Here is a 22,346-nt window from a genome sequence, read left to right on the forward strand (position 1 = left end):
GAATTGGCCTTTTGTACGGCCCCTCTGTGCGTGCTCGGTGCCAGCAGATTGCCTTTCTTGGCACACACGGACATTTCAGAGGGAATGTACGCGGCTCTGTTTCGCCTGACAGACATTTTATTCATGTAGGGCTGATTTGCCTCATTAGCCATCAGTCCAAGTAAGTGTGATACATCAGAGTCCTGGCTCCAAGTTAACTTAGGGACACTGTTATCCACAGGCAGCTTCTTGGGAAACATCCTCTCCACCCCTTTTCCTCTGGAGAACAAGGCGATGCATGTTGTACTTCTTCCTGCAGAGGGAAGACCTCGCTCCACTCCTTGTGCCCAGTAGCTCATTTGGCTGGTGCACAGGAGCTAAGATGCACACACTGCTCCTTCCACAGCCTTGCTCTGTGAGGCAGGGATAGAAAGGGAAGGAAAACAGTATGTGTTGAGAATTGAAGCAAAGTGGTTATGGTACATGACCTGCATGAGATGACCCCATGGCTCTGATACAGGCCAATAAAGCATGCTGAGGCTTCAAAGAAGAGTAATTACTATCAATTACTGCATCTAAGGTCACAAGAGACTGTAATTACCTCTCTGATCTCCTGTATTATACGGCTCACAGGCCATCTATTATAATTATAAGAATTATTATAGTTGTTAATGCTATTATTTTAGAAAAAACACCCATCTTAATTTCAAAACTTCCAGGGATGCAAAAGCCTTGGTAAAGTATTCACTTGGTACTTACTCCAACTTGCTTAATTACCAGTGCCAGTCAGGCAGTAAATTTATCTGCTAAATCCAGTAACCCTCTACTATCAATTTCTGGTCTGCAGTAAGTATTGATAGACCTGGGCAAAGACAACCTGGATGTTTGTGTATGTCTACCTGTGGTTCAACAATGCAGAGGAAAAGTCTTCACTCTGCCATGACAAAGGGCTTGAGTTGAGAGAGCGCTGCTGATAAGGTTTTGCTTTACTGGTGCTGCTTGAAAATGCCAGGTCATAACCCTCCTTTTGTCCTTTGCTTGTCAAAGGCCAGTGTATCATTTTCTGTTGAATAGCAGTTAACAGTATACCCTGCTTTCCTAGTTCTCTACAGGATAATAGAGGCATCCTCTCTGCATCTTTGTACATGGGTGTATACAATTAATTATACTGGAAAAGAACTTAGAGGCAAAAGGCATTAATTAAAGTGCCTATAAATTTCCTGGAGTGACTACTGTAAGAAACTTGGTCTTCAAAGTGCTTTGTTTTAGACCTTGTTTAATCTGTACTTTCTTCCTGCCTGCACTGATATAATTTTCATGAGTAATTACTATAGGAGAATAGACTTTCTCTCTGTACAAGTTTTACTAACAAATCAAATATCCTATCAGAATGGGAAATGAACATAAAAATTAAGTTCTTTTATATTACAATTACACTCATAACCAAGAATTGTTACTAAAATATCATTAGAACTGTGAATATAACCAAAGCAGAAAAACATTTAAAAAATTCCTAACCTGGTTTGTTCTAGGGATAGATAGTGACTTTTCAGAAGGCCCCTCCCATACAGGGAGATGAGGCTCCTTCAGTTGCTCTCTCTATATATGTTCAAATGTACATTTCTCTTAGCAACTTTCCTTCCATATGTTTTGATCCTATTGACCAGTCTAGCCAATCAAATTTTTCCAGGATGGAGCGGGTTGGGGGGGAGGAGGGGGGGAGAGATAAATGCCGTATATATTGCTACATCCAGTGAACATTAGCAATTGAATAGGAGACAGGGACCTTTTAAGTTCTCCAGCTGAGAGAACAGCATAGTGACAGCTCACACCTTATTAGACACCAGACAATACAAAAAAGCAGAAAGAGCAACCACATCTTTGGAAAAGCCTCAATTAACAAAGAATGAGACATAAATCTGCTGGAAGCAGCACTTGTTCCATGCTGGTGTTCAGAGGGGTAAGCACAGCACATCCCTCGGGGCTGTGCTGGAGGGGCAGGAAACACAAAGTGCTCCCACGAAGTGGAGATGCTGTCCTACTAAGAAAGCACAAGTTGGGTCTCCATATCAGTGAGATCAATTGCACTTGTAACCTCAAATTTCATTAGTGCTGTATCTGTTTTCTCAGCTATGGAAAAAATAATTCTTCCTTTTGGAAAATTTTGCAGACTGTGGGCCACAGCTGTTAGCAAAGCTCCCATTGATTCAGGGCCAGAGAATAAACCTCTCCACATGCTGTAGTTATTACAAGCTGTTTGCATTTTTAACTCATGCTAACAATCTAGTTGGAGGATATTTTTTATTATTATTTACTGATTTTTTTTTAAACATAAGACAAGAAAACGCATATTAACATGAAAGGGTCTGAACATCTCCTCTGGCAAAAAGGAAGAAAGAAAATAAATTGCAGAGGAGAGAGAGATTTTAACATGTAGTCACCTCCTGTACTGTAAAAAGTAAATAAGAAAGTGGATGACATCACTTATGACCTAAATAAGTGTCAAAATAATGAAATGCGTTTGCTGATGGGAAGCAGAACTGATAGATGCCTCAGATATCTGACTCTGTTAATTTGGAAGTTGCTATCTTCAGCTGAAAAAGATGTTAAAATGCCCAGTGTCCACATTTTATTTCTGGTGCTTATGAATCAAACCCACACAAAAATGAGGCAATCAAAATGCACCAGATAGCCATAGAACTGAGATGGGGATGCTTATTAGTGTTGTGATGAGAAGTAAAATTGTCAAAGATTGCAGTTCGATAGTTTTATATGAACTACAGACAGGGAGAAATTCCCAAAATAATAAAATTTCATTTTCACATTCTTCTGCAAAAGGCTCCAGCTTCTCATTTCATATATTTTAATTTCAAACTGACACAAGCTAAGCTAAATATTCTGTTTTTGTTGGGAGGAGGCAAAACCCTGAAACTCCTACTAAAGTAGAGCATCTTGTAGTGTGGATTGGGTAACGGATAAATATCTTTTTTTCTTTAGGAGACATCTGTCTTGAAACAGTGTTTACCTTTTCATCTGGCTAGAGGCAGAGATCTCTAAACCTAGCCAGAAGGTGCTACAAGCTGTAATTGCTGGAAGGTCTGTGCTCCTCCGTATGTGGTGGATTTAAAGTTCAGTGCTCTGGTTTTACCAGTCAACTGCTCAGCCTGGAGAACAGAAGGCTTGAGGAGATCTTATCTATGTGTATAAAAACCTGATGTGGGGCTGGGGGAAAAAAGACAAAGCCAGAGACTCCTTGGCACTGACAGGGCAAGAGGCAATGAAATCTGAAATACAGAAAATTCTGATAATGATCAGAAAAAAAACCCTTTTTTTTGCTTTGCAGGTGGTCAAACACTGCAAAATGCTTCAGAGAGAGGCTCTGGAGCCACCTTTAATGGAGGTATTCCAAAGTCAACTGGATGAACTACAGGCAATCTGCTCTCGCTGACTTTGCTTGAGCAGGGGCTGGACCAGATGAGCTCCAGAGGTGTCCACCAGCCTCTACCACAATTCTGTGAAAGGGCTTCTTCTCTACCAGCACTTTTTATGAAATTCTAAAAGCATACTGACACACTGAGTGCCATCCAGTGATCAGCTCAAAGGAAACAAATAGTCATTGGGACGCTTTTCTGACCAAAAAAACTTATTTTTTAACTTCTAAGCAATCTCTGTTTTGTCAAATTATTTATCTGTCAGCTTGACAGATAAGATCAGACTGTGCCTGTACTTCCCATATGTTTCTTTTGCTGCAGATCATTCAGTGCCAAAGTTTCCTGAATATCCAAATCTGACTTTTAGATTATTATTTTGAAACACTTTGGATAAAAACATATGAACCTCAAACTTTTCTGCAGGGCATATAGACCATTTTCCTACTTCCAGCACTTTAAAGATAAATTAGCTTCACTGCAGAAGAACAGAAGACATTCTGAAGGTTCTCTAGCGATTAGTTTAATTAGCTAATAAACCAAATGGAATACACCTATTTCACTGAGATAGCAGAAATGCATTATCTTGAACAATAAACCCAGCATTTGCATGCAGCTTATGACAGCAAAGAGACTGTGAGTAATTCAAGAGAGATAAATTTAACAGGAGAGGAGATGCTGAACAGGGAGAGGGGTGAGGATCCAAGCAGAGCTGGCAGAGCGGTGAGGACAACTGCCATGATGATTAAGGACATGAGGATACAGAGGCAATTGCACTCCACTCAAGCTACCTTTGTCCAGACCTGGATGAAGCATGTAGGAGACACTTCCACTGAGAGGCACAGCATATTGCTCAGGCACTGTGCCCTCCTACAGCAGCGCTGTGCTACTTGGGACCAGAGCTGGCTGTGTCCAGCCAGCTCAAAAGCCTGCCCAGCTCAAGCCAGGGTCCGTCTGTCCCCACGCACACAGGTATGCCCCGAGGAGCAAATTCCCAGGAGCATCTTAGTTTCTCTCCAAGGTGCTCATGAGCCTTTAACTGGTTCTGAAACTAGTTCTGAAACAAGCTGAGAAAGGGAAATATATTGTAAAGTAAAGCAAATGAGTCATATGAAAATTGAAATAAGTGATAAAAATTATGCTAATAATCATCAAATAATCTTCTGCTGGGCCTACCATTGGTTTATAAGGGGGCTGGTGCACAAGGCAGAGAGGGACTGCAAGGCTGGGAGAGGTGGCGGGGAGTGAAAGAGAAAAAAATGGAGAAAAAAACAAGATCGCCTTTTGGTAAATCAGAAGATGGCTGGATTTGTTCAGCGGTTCATGAAGACACTACCTAAGGTTTTCAGGTGATTAGTGCCCCTAGGGAAACTTGAAGAATGTAGAGTGTTCTCAAATTAAATGCACAATCAACTTTTATTCTGAAAGACGACAGAATGATGTGAGAGAGAATTTAAGGTCTGTCCAAAGAAATTAATTTTTAAAAAGACACTAGAAACCTAACTGGTCTTATACAGTGTAGTATAAAAAACTCGTGGCATCTGACTATCCCTTCTATTAAAATAGACAAGAGATAGAAACCTTTGAAAACACTGGATGTAACTAGAGGACATATTTTATGAAAATGAGTTGTTGCTTACAAGATCAGGACTTTTTATTACTGTTGATAAATTGGCTTACTAGTATAAAGAATGACTAATCTGTAAGGGCTTGCCTTTGGATGTTGTTGTTTTTTTTTATTCCCAGTCTTGATTAGCCTCCTGTTTTACAACAGCATCAATCAACCGGACTACAATCAATTCAATATGAATTGTGAAATCTATTTCCACAATAATTATTGACTGTAGCTATTAACATTATGAAATCCATATTCCTACCTGCTTGACAAGACCTTCACCTCCCTTCCATTTTCTTCTCTTTAGTTCCACATACTTTGCCTGACAAAAAAAAATAATTAAATATACTTTTCTTATTTTTCCCGCCTTCTGTTCACTGAGGTGAAATGGTAAGATGCACAGGTAACTCTGAGGTAAAATACCTTATCTCAAACAGGAAATAAACCAAACATTGTCCTATATAAATGACAGTAAACATCATGTGATCATGTGTGGACACAGGGATTAACTTGGGGTTCCCACAAGAGCTCAAGGTAAAGAAAGATAGTATTTGTGTGACAAATTCACCTCCTGTGGTGTTTGGATACAGATCTCCTTACTTGCAATGCATTGGTTTATCCTGTGTGTAAATAAATGACTGTAGTTGTTTATATAAGCTTATTGTTGTGTATCCTGGAACTTTTAATGGGATGTGGGGTGAAGTTTCAGTGAAGGATTCTTAAATAGTGTACAAATTTTCCGTGTTAGTCCTCCATGGCCTGCATTCTAGCCTTCACCTTGAAAAAAAAAGCCACTAAAACCTGCTCTGTTTACTGTAGTTAAGACTTTGATTTTAAACCACAGACTTGAGGTATTACTGCTGTGCTGTGGAGCATCCCCAGCAGCTGTTTATCTCTCCAAGTCACAACTTCTTTCATTTTGTTCTGTGCAGGAGCAGTAACTTATTACTGGCCTCAAATTTTATCTCAGGCTACCTCAGCCACCCAGCTGAAAGGTAAGCTTAATCCCATCTGAATTGAAGGGGAGATAGAAAAGAATTGGCTTTTATTCCTATGCACTGGACACAGAATCAGATAATATGCAGGACAGCCAAAGAGGAGGAACTAGCTCTTTGCTGAGCCACAGAGCACTCACACCAGCATGCCCACAGACAGATGAGATTTGGGCTCTCAGATGACAACGTATAAATGAGATCTCGATGGATATTTAAATGATTATTTAAGACTCTCTATGAGAACTCCATTTCCAAGGCTCACATGTGCACTCTTGGAGCTGCAGCAGTGCCATGTGTCAGCGGGACACTGCCTGCTGCCACCAAGGCAGTGGGGTTGGAGTGGTTCTGTTTGCACACGTGGCTTCGTGAGGCTGATGAAGAACTGCAGAGCTGGCATCAAAGTGAAAAGCAAGAACAGCACAAGCAGAAATAATGTATGACCCTAAAGCACCCCAGACCTGAACACAAATGGGAGTTATCTGGATAGAGGAAGATTGACAGCTCTTTGAATCCAACCACTAAATAAAGACATGCATTTGTGGTGCTCCTAGAAAGACTCTGGTTCCTGGAATCAATGCAAAGATTTGTTCAGCCCAGTGTGCAACATTTTTCTCCCCTTCTCAGACAGACTCATTTTACCTAGAAACTTGCTGTCTGCATTATATCTCCTCTTCATTTTTTCTGCAGATGATAAGGCATTGTCCAAAACTGACTTAATAACAGCAGTAAGAGAGATGGATTATCACTTTAGGTTATTCAGACAGTAGTTAAAGTTAATAAAGGCTCAGACTGCTTCTTTGTGCTACAAATGCTGTGCAACAGATTAGCCTGCTGGGGAGCGCAATTGGAGGTGCTGGGTCCCCAGTCACTCCTCAGATGCCAGGGTAGTGGCTACAGCATTCATTTTCTCCTGAAGACATCTGACATTTGCTTCTCTCCATACTTCTCTATCTCTGCTGGAAAGCTGCAAGTGTAACCTCAGCACAGTTAATGTTCTTCTCTAACACACCAGGACAAGAAATACCATTCGCGTGTGAATGATGTATGAGGTGCTGGGTTCCTGCACCCCTCCCTTTTTGTTCAGGGGTTGACCATGAACTGTTTCTGCTCTCCTTCCCTCCCACAGTCCATCATGGATCTAAAGCTTTGACCCTGACTCTCTGAATGCACTTCTCCTATGCGCAACTGCTTCCCAACAGGGGCTGCAGAATTAGGCAAGGCAGCAGCATATGACAAATGATGCTTTTTTTGTAGACTGTGCAGAGCTGGAGGTCAAGCACACTATTAATAATTCTCTGACTTTTTAAAAGCCGTATTTCCTTCATTTGTTGGCAACATGATTTGAAAGGTCTGTACAAGCCACTTAAAACAGCAGCTGAACACAGGCATTTCAGCATCGTCCAGTATTGATTTTTGCTTCTAACTCGCCTCTTTGCTAAGACTGGTTTCAATATCCTGTGAACTTAAAGTGAAGACATTTCCCATCTCAATAGCCATGCATTGTAATTTGAACCCATAGACAAGCCTGTAATATTTTCCTTAGCAACATGGCTTAGCTCAAACAGCAAGACTGACACAAAATCTGTACCCTGGACCATTGCTGCCCACACTGAAGAAAGGCTGAGTGGGGAACGAATGGAGGTGGTCAGGAGTGGGAAACGCAATCACCAGGCTGTTCACCGAGCTCAACCTATACAAAAAAATCCCCACAATGTAGGGCTGTTACAGCAGAATACTTCTGCTTTCAGGGAAGTGGTCCCAAGGAACAAGAAACTCCAGTAAATTCAAAGCACTAGTTGGTATGCTCCCACATAGCAGAAGTTTAAAGGAAAAAGATATTCAGGAAATTTAGCAAATTCTTAGCCAAAATTAAGGAAATGTGAAAATGTGAAAGAAAAATAACAATTGTAAACATGGATTTGGCTAATCATAACAGTGACCTAAAATTTAAGAAATTTCCCCACTGGGGAAATTAGAATATATAAATAATAATTTTCTTTTCTTTTGTGGGGGAGATCCTCATAGAAGAGAAAAAAAAGGACATGAGGAAGTGCTCTATATTTATTTATATATTTATACTAGAAAGAAGAAAAAGGACAAAGAAAAAACAGGTTTTCTGATTGGTGGAGAGTGAGATAGGAGCACAATTGAAAACGACATTGAGAAGGCTGAAGTGTTTCAACCTTTCTTTACCTTATTAAAAAGATCTAGAAGTATTCAGACTGTCCATAGACTTCAGAACGTTAGAACTTAGGCTGGTAGAGAGCAGAAGAAGAGGCTGCATAGATACATAATGTATCTGCAAATCATGTGAGCCTTATAAAATTCACCCCAGAGTGCTCAGAGAATTGAGCAGCAATTTCACAGCCATGAGCAATCATCTTTGAGGACTGATGGAGGGTGAAAGTTCCAGAAGACTGGAAAATGACCTCTCAAGAGCTCTTCCAGCCATGGTTACCATTCCTGTAAGGAGGGAAAAAGAAAGGTAAGACTCTGATCTATTGATTCCTTCTTTAGGAAGCCACAGTGGCAAATAACTACTTGGTATTGTCCTTATAGGCAAAGCATAAAGTTTTGAGAACACAGGGTCAGTCTGGATCAAATCAAAGGTCCATCTGCCACCAAATAGGCTCAGATAGAATGTAACTGCTCAGTAGCCTGCAGCAGTTACAGCTTTATCTAAAACCAAGGGTAGGGCAAGCACACACCAGCATATTCTCTCAGCTCTTAGCAATCAGAAGCTTAGGGACTTACAGAGCTAGAGACTTGGCATCCTTCTGTTAATAGCCCTCTGTGACCTTTAATAGCCCTCAACAATTACTAATCAAGAGATCTTGAAAGTGCTGTCTTTATTACATGAAATCAGAATATATAGAAACTGAAAACAGTCACATACTTTCTACTGCTCTGCCTTTCAGTGAATGTATTTTTGTGCCCAGCCTGGATATATTGTTATCACATATACATTCATTTCATGAACAGCTAATCCTTAAGCAAAGCAATACCAAAATGTCAGGATAGCTACTTGATATTATTTACATTCAAGCACAGTTACTCTCACTAGTTTGTCAAAAGCTGCTTCATGTTAGAGTTCAACCAAATTTATTTCAAGCTATAAAAGAGACAAGACAATCTCATGTAGATAGATACACTGCAGTTGGAGAATAGTGATTAAAGAACTTTATTTACATTTCTAGCTGATCAACATCTTTTAGATCCTTCTAATGGGAAGAATTGATTTTTTTACCCTACAAAAGGGACTTAATCAATTTTGCTTCTGGATATGTTTTATTCAACAATAGCTAAATTTCCCTGCATACCCATCTGTCAAAACAGAAACAATCATTGGAAAAGAGAAGCCATTTGTGCTGATATACAGATATCTGTTTTATTTTTTCAACAGAAGCCTATTGATATTTTTATGCCTTAAAAAACCCAAATACAAATGACTAAAATGTGCAAAACCTTAACCAAATATGTCCAAATATTAGCAAATTTAGTTTGGGTTGACTTTCCTAGATTTTTTTTTTAATTATTTTGCACTTTAAATTAAATGTAAATGTCATTCTCCAGGAAAAAAAAATTGCGATCCTTTTCAGATTAATTTATTCTAGTGGTTCTGTACAAATTCAGCCTTTTCTGCAGTGCTGGACTGGGACTTAAGAAGCCTTGGTTCTCCAGCTGTCCAGGTGGCTCTCTGGGCACAAGAGGTGTCTCACTTCATCTGCAAAATGGGAACACTGTATGTTCTGTACAGAGCTTTGGTATCTGTGTGCAGGAGACCTTTTGAGAACATTATGTTTCATGCTGCTCAGCATCTCATTTCTTGATCCAAATGGAAGAACTTTCAGTGGTCTGTGGGTTACACACTCGGTGCAGGTGAACAAAAACCACACGTGCGAGGTTGGAAAGCTCTCATTCAGAACAATGGCCAAATGCCTGTGAGGTGCAGCTCAATTAACGGCAATAGCTCAGTATTTTTTACCACATGTAACAGTGGGCAAATCTACACATAAATAAGCAGAGAACTCTTTACAGGTTCTTAATACAGCAAGTGTGCAGAAATATTTTAACGAATTTTTATTGAAAATCTAATTAAAACATGCATTATTCGGCTCAGTTTCTACCATGGGCACTGCATTTACATTTACACAAACAAATATTAAGCAGGTTCATTTCAAATAAGAGGTTCTTGTTTTGTTTGGTTTTATGCAGATTTATAACATCCACAATTTAATTTAAACTGATAGGAAAATCAGAGAAGTCTCACCTCCCTGCAGTCTATAGGACTCTTGACCTTGCCAGGACTCATAAACACAGGGAACAAAAGCCCCTGTGAATACAACAGTTGACACTGAATCTGTCAAAATTTAAAATGGTAAGATTAAGAAGAAACATGTAAAAACAGTAAAAATGAATTTGTGTTTGCTTTCAGTTAAAAAGCCTCCCAGTCCTTTAAGCCGATGGATTGTCATATCTATAAATACATCTAGTCTCTTAACCTCTTGCTATCAGTTGCACACCATAGTCTGCATTTGGCATCAGAGCAGTCACTGCAGCCAATTAGGCCACTTCTGGGACACATTTATTACTGCTGTAGCCAGAACAGCCTAAAACCTGAACTGCGAATTGGGGCACTGTTGTACTCTGCTCTGTGGTAACAGGTAGTATGAGCAGACTGCCCCTGCTCCAGCCTGGACCCACACCCACCACGGCGCTCCACCCACATGGTGATTCACACGACAGTGGCAGGGAAAGGTCTGATTCTGTCACACCAGAATGAAAAGTGACCTTACGAGGCATAACCGGTGTGGCATACCTTTGAATCACGTCTGGGAGGGAGTACAGGTTGTCAAAGGTGGTTAAAGTGATAACTGACCTACACCAGAGATCTGAGAGAAACAAAAAAAGCCAGGAGAAAACTGTGAGGCTCCCTGGAGGTCCTGCTTAGCTGCTGGTGCCAGTTGCTGCTGGCCCTGCACCGGAACCCTCCCATTGCTGCCCACTCTGGCACAGCTCTTCTGGAGGGGGAGGTGAAGCTGACACTGAGGTGGCGATGCTCAGCCCACAGACCTGCAGGAACATAGCTTCTGCATCTCCCTGCATCATCCATCACCTCCAGTGCTTTCTTGGAACCACATGCCCACCCATCATCACCATGGCTGGTGCTGGGCCTGGCACTCTCTGCCCTCCTGCCCTGGCCACGGCCAAGTCGGGCGAAGGTGAGGATGTGATCCTGAAGTGGTCATGTATGTGGTGATGGTGAGCAGGGGCTCAACACCCACGTCCTCACACAGCACCTCCCCAGCTGCCTGCTCACACAGCCCTGGCTGCTTCCACCCACCTTTTCTCTTTTTTGTTCTGGTTGTATGGAGTTGAGTGGGATACAAGTGCAGCAGGGTTTGAAACTCTGCATTGCTTGGCACTTCTGGTCTGGGAAGGACCAGCAGCAGCAACACCAGGGAGGGGTGAGCTGGGGACAGGCTTGGTGTGCCAGCACAGCTCAATCTAGCACCACCTCTGCCAGGTGGCCCTGCTGCCTACTGAGGCCACTGAGGACTAGGGACTGCACCCATGGCACAAAGAGCAAGAGCTGATCACTGGAATCAGCAAGGAGCAAAGAGGCCCACAACGACAGTGCTCAGCTTCATAGACTTTTATTTTTGACTCTGTACAGAATGCAGCTGTGATTGTAGTAAGGCATCAAACGCACTATTGAACAGCTCACGATGGACTGTGATGTTTCGCCCTGTAGTGGGTCAGAGTTTTACAAGATTAAACCAGTTGGTTTCTTAGTCAGTAAACTTTATACTCATTGCAGACAGATTTTTAAAAGAATTACAAAGACTAAAAAATTGTAAACACATAAAAACCCAACAACAACCCAGTGTAGCTTCCTAGGAGAGTCTTAGGCATTTCTGTCATGGGGCTGGCTTCGGGCTGGCAGGAGCAGGCGAGGCTGGTGGGAGCCACGCTGGGCACCTCCAGCATGGGGGGCTGGGACCATGTGGTGACAGCCTCCATTCCAATGGCATTCCCAGCAGGTGCCATGCAGCTCCCAATGTCCAGCCTCAGCCACAGCGTCTGACTGAGAAAAAGGAAGTGAGAGCATGGGTCACCAGGGAGCTGTTTGAGCAGCAGGGAGCCAGACACTGGCAGCTGTCGCCTCGATGCGGGGAAGCCTCCATTCCTGCAGTTTAGGGAAGCATGGACACCTCCAGTGGGAAGGCAGAGGCCAGGGCTGGGCCCAGCCAGCAGACGTGTCATGAGGTAGAAAATGGGAAAGTGTCACATTGGGCAGCTGGGGTTGGTCAGAAATAAACTGACTAAGGGCAAAAATCCTGTTGTGTTTCCAGGGTACTCAGAAATCCATACTCAGAATCCTGGTATGTTTAGAGGGCACCTAAAACCCACTTGGTATATGCCAAAATTTAGTTCCTCAAAAAAAGAGAAAGCTCTCCAATGATTCAAGTGACAATTTTAGCCCAGGCAATGAAAAAACCACCAACGATTCTTCTCACATTTGTACCCTTAAAGCATTTCAGTATCAAGCAGGAGAAGTCAAATTGTGAGGGTGCATCAGGGGGCAATCAATGTCCCTTGGCCTCGCCCTTTGTCAACGTCTCGTGCGAGGTTAATGGTGGGAAGCCCTGTCCACCGGCCAGTGGGCTTATACATTCATTTCCACCATCAGCCACCAGACAGCAAGTGCTTTGGTTTCTGTCTGCGTTTGGTTTCACAGCACGAGAACCTGAGAGTCCAGAGGTTTTATACTGCACTGTTAACTCACACCATGCTGCAATTTGTAAACGTGATCAGAGAAACATCCTGAGCATTTTTATCTGCTAAATTCCTGCACTTTGAAGGCCTTCCTTCACCTCTTTCATAGCACACACACCAAAATAAAGAAACTCTGTTAGTCCTGCTGTTTAAATTTTATTACTCCTCACACTTCTGCAGTGTATATTTAGATTATTAGGTTGACTAATGTTTCCTTAAAATGCTCAGGGAAAATTTCAGGGTTCATTAAAGTATTGCAGGTTCATGATCTGTGACAGGCGTTTTACAAAGTGTCAGAAAACTTCTCACTTGACAATAACATACTGACAGTCAGGGGAGCGTTCCTTTTTCTAGTGCTAATAATCAGCATTAAGGCATGTCATGGTTTCTACAAGAAATCTGTGATCCGTACAGCTTAAGCTGTCATCTTTCTGCAATAATGGAATGTACTCCAATTTCATGCATATGTATAATTAAAAAATAAAAATAATAGCTCTCAAAACCACCAGCTGCAGTTTTAGAGCTTCTGTCATGTAGGTGAGAACACGGGACCCAGGCAGGTGAAAGGGTTTTCATCCCGTGAGACATCCACCTCCCGCCCTGCACCATCTTGCTGACCCCAGCTCAGCACCATTTGCCCTCTCCTTGGCATGGCTTTCCCTGGACCTGTGGAGGCCACGGTCAGCCCCTTCCCATCCTCAGGGCAGGGTGAAAGCACTGTTCCCGCCCCCCCACACTGAGCAATGTGCCAAGCTCTGTGGGCAGTGCCCACATACCCCACCAGCAGGCCAAGGACAGAAAAGGAGGAACCTTCCTGCTCTGCATCCAGATTCTCAGGCTAGTTCCTTCCTCGCTTGTACTGATCACAGCAGGCTGAAGGTAGCTTCCAGATGTAAGAAGACATTTACCCTAGAGATTCAATCCAGAATCCTTGACAACACAGCCAGAAGGATGTAAGCTCTTCAAAGACGACTGTGGAGATGCTGGTCATTGCTGAATTACTGCCTGTGAACACGCTGTGTATCATGATCTACTGGGCAGCAGCACCCTCTAATAAGGCAGCTCATTTAATGACGCAGTAACACTGACCTAAAGCTGCAGTTGGAGCAGAGAACATGTGAAGCAGGCTCTCTTTTCTGGGGCCAGCTTTAAAGTCTGGGTACCACAGTATGATATCTACTGACCAAAGGCATGAATCTGGAGCAGGGCAGCTCCTGGGCCCTTGATCACAGGCACCCATGCCAGCACCTGCAGCCAGCAAGCACAAGGGATGGAACTAGCTGAGTCAGACTTGGGTGCTGCACTTGTCTCCTGACAAGAACAGCAGAGAAGGGGAATGAAGAACCAAGTGGCAAAATAGTGTTCAGTCTCTCTGTGAGGAACCCATGTTTCTGCCATTCACTTGTTATTCTGAACTTTGTGCTGCCACTTATTACTGGGTAAAGGGAATATAAAGGAGATCTCCTCACTCCTTCTCATGAGAACTCTTCTCCTGTGTCACAGTGGGAAAAAAAGTATCATTTAAAAAATAATTCATATTCCTGATATTTGAGAGTTAACTCACAACTGAGAGGGCTGTCATAGTGAAGCACATTTTTCTTTTAAGACTGCAGTCAGAGACTGCACAGACAGAGCTCTTCACCCACGTTTGGCTTTGCCAGGGACACATACACACATAATATACATCTACACATTAATAAGACATATATATATATATATATATATATATATGTATGTATTAACCATTGCTCAGTAAGAACTGACAGCGGTGTACTGAACAATCTTTGCTGGTTTTCCCAGCACAGCAAGAACATGTCAATGTTCCACAGAAACTGACTGATAATAAAGCAAATACCATCAGTGGTACAGGTTTTTGGCTACAGTGCCACAGAACTGAGATTAATAGCAACATGTACCCTTGATCATCCCCTATGTTAAGTGAGTCTCATGTCAGCCAGTAAACTGCCTGATACTTAACCTCTGTATTTCCTGATGATTTATTTTTTACAAATAAATTGGGTTTTATTGAATGAGTCTCAGAGAGATCCTTCCTGACCTTCCTGGTTATGAGAAGGTTGACAGCCTAGTGATATAAAACTGAAGTTTCAAAAAGGACTAATAGGATGCAGACATGCCCAGTATAAGCAAAACCCTGCAGCTGAGCTTGAATTTCTTCTGGCATCTGTACTGAAGGTGAAATGTCCAGTCTCAGCATCCCCATGCTTTTTCAGTCTTTGGGTCTTTTGAGATTCCAACAAGAGGTCTGTTTATTGATGTTATGGCAGTCGTCATACAAAGACATCTGTCCACCAAGAACTAAACTTCTTTTATATGGGTCACTATAGCTATCAGAAGTTAATGACTATCAATCATTGCTAATCTGAACTGAAATGGAGCCACTGACCTCAAACTGAAAGAGCCTTTTGTCTCCTACCAATACCATGGGCCATATGGTTTCCTGCCCTTTGCCTCTTATTTTATATTTTAAATAATCATCACTAATTGTACAATTGTTTGAAAATATGGGAGGTTTGTGGCCAGTCACGACCAAGTGGTGTTCTTTCTTCCCGCAGCTGTCACTCAATTGAAGAAAAGGGATATGCTTAAAATTAAAGAATAAAAAAGCATCTCTTAATGAAATATTAGCCCTGCTATTTGATTATTGGTCCTGCTTCTTAACATTCTATCAAGTAGCCTGTTACTAATCCTGCAGGCTTCAAAAATTAACAGCTTCTAAAGTGTCAAGGTCATTCTCGTTCTACATGGGAGTAATAAGAAAATTATATAGGCAAGACACCAGTGGAATGTTTTATATTAGGATAAACAAGTATCTGAGGAACCTACTTATCACAAATCTCTTTTTATTCAGTGGTTTTCATTATTTTATATCATTTGCATTTTGTCTGGCACATTTCCCTTTTACAACAAGTACTCATATATTGCAAACATTTGATTATAGAGCTTAAGATAACACCATTCTTGTCAGACAAATAAACTGCATCACCAGCTATCTTTAGCTGCATCTGCTTTCTTTAATGAAACATATTTTCCTGTAGAAATGCTGCCTTAAAAATCATGACCACACTAATTATCTATGGCAAGCACATCTTCCTCAACTAACGACAGCTCGAGCATATTATCATTTGCTCCAGACTTCATTCTAAAATTGAAAGATCCATACAGCTTTGCAGACTCCTTGGAGGATGCAAACCTGCTCCTCCGGTAGAGCTCCCCTTTCCACATGGACATCATCAGCAGGCTGGAGAGCACCACGCCCCCCAGGGTTAAGAGACACAGCCCAGCGATAACACAGCGGTCCAAGTGAGCACCGATCCTTGCGCTCTCGTTCTCCAGCCTCTCCATCTCCCGGGCAGCCACGGTGTTGGGATCCACAGTCACATCTCTGGGTACCACGTAGGAAATTATCACCAGCAAAATGCCACTAACCAGGAACAAAATGGCACTAATGAACCCATAGTCAACGGATTTCCCAGCTGCTGCCTCCGAGGCAGCATCATCCTCCTCTGAGACCAAGGAAGGAGAATCGTGCACCCATTCAGGTGGCAGCTCCCTGCAGGAGTGCTGCTGCAGAGAGGCATCCTGGCCACCTGTAGGAGTGGGGGGACTTCTTGCATGCTCCAGATTTACATTTTCATCCACATAGGTGAACGACGTCTCGAGTTCCTGGGCACAGCAGCAGGCTTTCTTCTTCCCTCCGTCCTCTTCCCTGGGCAAGCACTCGGCTGGCTGGCAGGGCTGGGAGGTGCTGGAGGGTGCAGGGTGCTCCTGAGGCGAGGTGCCCAGGGATGAGGGCTGGGGTGCCAGGGAGGGCTCAGCCACAGGGCCCGTCTGCAAGGGCTTGCAATGCTGTTCACAGTGCAGGGCTGCCACAGCAGTGGCTGCTCTGGAGTCCACCTCACCCCCCTCATGCTGCTGCTGCTCGTAGGGATGGGAGGGCAGGCTCCAGGCGGTAGCGGTGCCCAGAGACACCTGTCTGCTCTCCTCAGCCAGGTAGAGAAGCTCCATGCAAGCCATCGACCTCGTCCCCACGAGCCTCACCTCCTGGGCTACGGCATCCTCCAGCAAATGCTGCTCCTGACCTGCAGAAGCGGCTTCACAGTACTGGTGCTGCTGTATCCCAGAAATCTTCTACTTTTTCACCAACGTTTTGTTAGGGACATGGCTTGTGTCAGCTGTTAAATGATTAAACAAATCCTCTCTGACATTCATTTCTTTTTGGTCTGCAAATGAAATAGTAGAGGGGGAAAAAAACAACAACAAAACCGAACCCGACAACCTCACGATGATACATTAACCAAACCAAAGGGAAGATAACACCAATGTAATATATCAGCCCTCTTCTCAACTGTTTGAGGGGAGATGGCAAACACGATTGTTTTAGCCACGCATTTAAAACTGCAATCCTCTTGCAGATCCAAAATCCATTAGGGAATCTAATCAACCTTTGACACCACTACCCAATTAAGGCAGTAAGTGCCTACAGAGCACAGGATAACCAGAAAAACTGTGTAAAATGTCAGAGAAAAGATATGTCTGTTCTTTTAGAAGCATACAACTCCCCTCCCCCCCCTTCCAAATAAAGAATTTTACACTCAGATTCACAGACTAATTAGAAAGAAACACGCAAATCCCATGTAGCTCAGTAATCCAGGATCTGTATTCTCCGGTGGAAATCTGATAATCCTACGGGAAAAGCTAGTGCTTTCTATATAAGACCTACGATTCATCTAAGAGCTTTTGGAATGAAATTATGCCTCAAAGACTGATGACTCAAAGACGGATATTACTTCTCATCTCCAATTAATTCGTTATTACCCCATTCGCCTGGGCCCCATCCCCCTCGAGGCCGCCCGGTGTCACGGGGCGAAGCCTGCAGCCCGACAAATGTGTTGCATGCGTAGGAAACACATGTGCCCCTGTAGCACATACGTGATCGCTCACGGCCGCTGCTCACTCACGCTCCTCTCGGGACCTCAGCGAGAACCGGCCGCGCTGGGGAAACGCGATCCCCGCCGGCGCCGGCAGTAGCTGGACCCGCCCGCCACCGAGTGACCCGAGCGGTACCGAGGTGAGCGGCGCGCAGACACGCACAGGCACACACGCATCCCCGGCAGGCAGGAGCACGCCGCCTGCTGCTGCTGCTCCTCCTCCTCCCCCTGCTCCTCCTCCCCGCGGGGCTCTCACCTGCCCGGCGCGGCGCCGGCCCCCGCACGCACACACACACGGACACACGGACACACGGACACACGGACACACACACCTACCTCCCGCCCGCCTCCGCCGCCGGCCGCGCCCCCGCCCGCGCTGCTCCCAGGGACCCGGGCTCCCGCGGGCGCCGGCGCCCGGCCCGGCCCGGCCCAGCCCAGCCCAGCCCAGCCGGGCAGTGCCGGGGCGGGCGGGCTCCGCTCGGCACGCCGGGAGTTGTAGTCCGCGGCCGGCGGCGGCTGCGCTGCTGCGGCAGCGCCCGGAGCCGCGCCCGCCCCGCCGCCCCCGGGGGCTCGGCCGCTGCCTGCGGGTCGCGCTGCCGGGGCTCCAGCCAGCGGACAGTCCCCTCCGAGTCCCCAGGTCCTGGTACGGGTTCGGAGAGGAGCTTCCGTGCAGCCCTATGCGTGGTCTGGCTCAGTTATCACCCAGAGTTGTTTTCCATAGTCATGGGAGCTCACGACTTAACTCCAGGGAAAGATAAAATCAGAGTCTCAAATGATGAATGATAAAATCAGATTCTTAAATGATCCCAGAACTCCTGCAGCTGAGACGTCAAAGGATGTACTCGCTGCACAAGACTTACTGGAACATCTTGGGAGCTCACCCGTGTTGGCAGCCTGTCCGAGCACTTCCTCTGGCCGGCACAAATGACTATTAGAAAAAAAGACTGTTGCCAAAAAATACATAATAAATGAATGACCATTTCATTTTCAGTACGAACCTTTACTGAGTTTTCTTGCCAATGCCTTTACTTTGCCAGTGCCAGTGATAAACTAGAATATGGAAATAAAGCATGGAGTAGTCTGAACTGAAGGTTAATCAGAGCTGAATACTGTGCTGTTGTGGAAAGACCAGGCTCTGAGGAAACAAAAAGCATGGGCAGAGGGACCTTTGTCATGGAGCTGAAATGAGGATGCACGCAGGAATTGGAAGTGAGCAGCACCTGCCTGCATGGCTGTTGGGCCGGGAAGCAGAGGCTCGAGATGGAAAGCAAGCTGGGGAGGAACCAGAAGAGACAAGCACACACTGTCTGAAGGAGTCCTAACATCAGAGAACAAAGTGATTCTGTGTAAGGACTCTTTGCCAATTCGGAAGTGATGTATTAGGCAATCAAATCAATTTTGAAGATGTATCCTGCTGAGACCCAAAACACCCAGCACAGGAGATTCAAATCTTTGTGGGAATAACTCCCATGAATGTCAAAATTACTTGCCAGGACATGGCAATAGTAGGGCACTCACAGTGCCCATCTCACAGATCGCTCAGTGCTCCAGGCTGCTTTGGATACCATTTCAAAGCTGCTCCAAGCAGTGTTTCCTTTAGCAAAGTGCATTTTCAATGCATTGAATAGTGTATTATTCACTCTTTGAAGAAAAACTGTAGGGAGAAACTTAGAGAGTTGGGAAAATCGTGCCGGCTGTCCTTGGAGCTTTTTATAACAGTGCCCTCTTTGACATAAATATAAAGGAGCAAATAACACCTAATCAAAGGAACAAAAAACCCTATCTGTAAATTGTTCAACTAGTTTCAAGTAAAAGTAAAGACAGAAAGAAACTCTCCTTAAGGCTATTGTACATTTTCATTTCTGGGAATTAGCAGAATAGGAACATACAGATGTTGGGCAGTGACACTGCAAGCTGCACCTGCCACATCCAATAGACAAGTCTTAATTAAATGACTGACAGGAAAAAATATGGTGCTCAACCCTGGGAATGCAGCCTGGAAGATTGTGAACACCTTTCCGGGGCCTTGGTACAGCCTAGCAAGGCCTTGGGTGGGCACTGTCCTTCTGAAAGCTGATACAAAGGCAGGAAATTGTCTACACATAACAAATGGCCGTGTTGTCATTCTTTCAAAACCCAGAATCTACAGCATGTTCTCTTGAGCACTTACTAGAGCCTTAGTTACTTGTTATTTAACCACACAAATGTCTTGCTGCTCTGCCGCCCACTCTTCTCCCCATTTTGTGCCAGCGCGTGTTGGGCAAGTATATTAATTTGTTGCTGGTAATTGCAGTCCCACAAACTATGGAGCAAACAGAGGGAACCACAACTCTGTCAAGCCAAGTGTTGTCTATTCTTATGTGCCTTCCCATGTGGTGCTGCCTCTCCTTTGCCTAGTACAGTTCACAGACTCTTGGCCCAAAATCATTGTATAGTCACAATTCATAATACTGACATTTCATTTTCTTACTTTGGATGCAGTGAGTTAACAGCATTTTCTTTTAAAGAATGGAAGTGATTGTTGCCAATGCTCTGAGGTGTGGAGGTGGTGAAATGAATGCATAGCAACGCATACTCTGCAAACAGAAGTACAGCTGGTGAAAAGATTAATCAAGTAAGGGCAGGGAGCAAGAATATTTGTCACAGAAAAAAAGTGGCTATGTAGAACTAAAAACCAGAGTGATGGACACACAGTGGGACAGGAATAAAAGACTGGAGTAGACTGTCAGTGTTGATGAGCCTTGTTCTCTCTGCTGCAGCCTACCACATCATACAGTCCTTTCAGATATTGAGCAGGGCTATGGTAGCAACACAGTGATAATATGGAATCTGACAGTAGGCTGATAAAGGTGTCTCAGTTGAGATACATGCAATTAGATTTAAACCATGCTCTGGACCAGCTTGTAAGCTCTCTTTAGGTTGACCCAACTATAAATGAGTATGTGAAATAGATGTATATGTTTTTTCTGTTCTCAGTAAGCTATGCTCAGTATAAAACTGGAAGGAGGCTTATGAGGAGCTAAAAGTTTCACACTTTCTATTTGAAGCCTCACTGAGGACCTGACCAGACCTGAAGGCTTCAGAGGAACCAGGCAAAACTGGAACAAGTTTTCTCAATGGTGCATCCCATCGTGGTGTGGTAGAGGGTGGGTTTTGAAATATTCTACTTGCCATCACCAGTTCAGGGAATTTTCCAGTGCTACATGGGATCCTCAGTGAAGCATTCCCCCAAACATTTTAATTCTTTTTTTCCCCTCTCTGTCTGATAACATGTATACAGAGTCCTTCAGTGATCTCGTGTTCCCAGAATCTTCAATTCTTTGCCTTGCACAGTCACAGGACCTTGGGTTTCCAGTGCTCCTTGTGCAAGTGTTGCAAGACTGAACAGCTTCTAAACTAAAGGTGATCCCCAGCCATCGTGGCTTAGAGAATAACACATTCAGAGAAGTCTAGAGAGAATATTGCATAAACTTCCCATTTCCACTTGAGTAGATCATAGTATTGAATAAAGTAAATTGGCTAGGGACCCAATAATATGGGGCTGCAGAAAATTTTAAAACCTATTAGATAAATATATGGACCTGTGTACTGGTCTGTGAAAAATAGCAAAGGTAGTAGAGGGGAATGAAGAGGTAAAGCTAAGTTCATATATAAAGTGCATAAGAAAAAAGTGATACAATTCTTTTTTGGCTTAGAGAATATAAGTATTCTGAGGCTAGTGAGCAAATATTTGGACAACTCACTATAAGAATAAAAATCCAGCATTTCTGTGTATTTAAAACACATTACTGTCACAGATTTATTGATTTATAAAGCAAAAGCAGACAGGAAAGCAATGTAATTCTGCTGTAGTTGATTCACTAATGCACATCCATTGTGCATTAATAAAAGACATAATAAGTAAATAATTTTATGGAGATACAAGAAACCATAGATGTGTGATATGATGTTCCAGAATTGCCACGAGTAGATTAAATCCTTGATAAAGCCCTCTGCTTCCCATGTCTGAACATGTGAAATCATGGTCTGGGTAAACAGAGCTCCTGAGGATGAACTAAAAAAGTCAATCTCGGTCTTAGAGTAGAGGGTCATCTGGAGGAGCAAGGGGCCTGCTGACCACTTGGAAGACACAGTAGTTGTAGCCCAGCTCAGGAGCTAATGAAGGACAGGTAGGAATCAATGAGCTGTCAGGCTGAGGTCTGCTCTGTGGCACAGCACCTGTGGAGCCTTTATGAGGCTTTACTCACCAGGAGGGAAAGGGCCAGCCCTGGGTGTCCCTGGGCTGCTGTTTCCCACCTGCTGTGCCCACACCAGTGACTCAAGCTGGTGACCTGACCAACCCCACTTCCACATGTTTTCGTGCTGATCCTGACCAACCTCCCTGCTTTCCCCTGTCAGGAGCTCATACTCAGCCATTTTCCCTTTTGAATCTCCGAGCAGCTGAGCACCCCTGTGTCAACAGGCCTATCCTTGACTGGACCTTGATTGTTCTAGTGTTCTGCTGACTTTCTCACAGCTCCTTCTCAGCAGTCTGGGCTCAGGTGGCACAGTGGGACATGGACGAGCTGGCCCTGCTATGCCCAGACCAGACTGACTGCTG

At 43.9% G+C, this 22,346-nt stretch overlaps 1 protein-coding gene across 6 annotated transcripts in view; it reads right to left on the reverse strand.

Annotated features, from left to right (window-relative positions):
• Positions 1-18,123, reverse strand: part of TMEM74 (transmembrane protein 74) — a 34,912-nt gene extending 16,789 nt beyond the window's left edge. The window contains exons 1-3 of one of the 6 annotated variants that reach the window (XR_752383.4): positions 17,748-18,071; positions 8,211-8,480; positions 5,285-5,344 (exon numbers count right to left, since the gene is read on the reverse strand). Coding sequence is in view for 4 of the 6 variants with exons in the window: in XM_039549193.1 (XP_039405127.1) it covers positions 15,882-16,832 (951 nt within the window). In the remaining 2 variants the exon portion in view is untranslated. The other 5 variants (XR_002046698.3, XM_039549193.1, XM_039549194.1 and 2 more) reach the window with 5 other exon arrangements.
• Between the last annotated feature and the right edge of the window lie 4,223 nt (positions 18,124-22,346).

The sequence above is a fragment of the Corvus cornix genome, chromosome 2, assembly GCF_000738735.6.
Source record: "Corvus cornix cornix isolate S_Up_H32 chromosome 2, ASM73873v5, whole genome shotgun sequence".
NCBI lineage: Eukaryota > Metazoa > Chordata > Aves > Passeriformes > Corvidae > Corvus > Corvus cornix.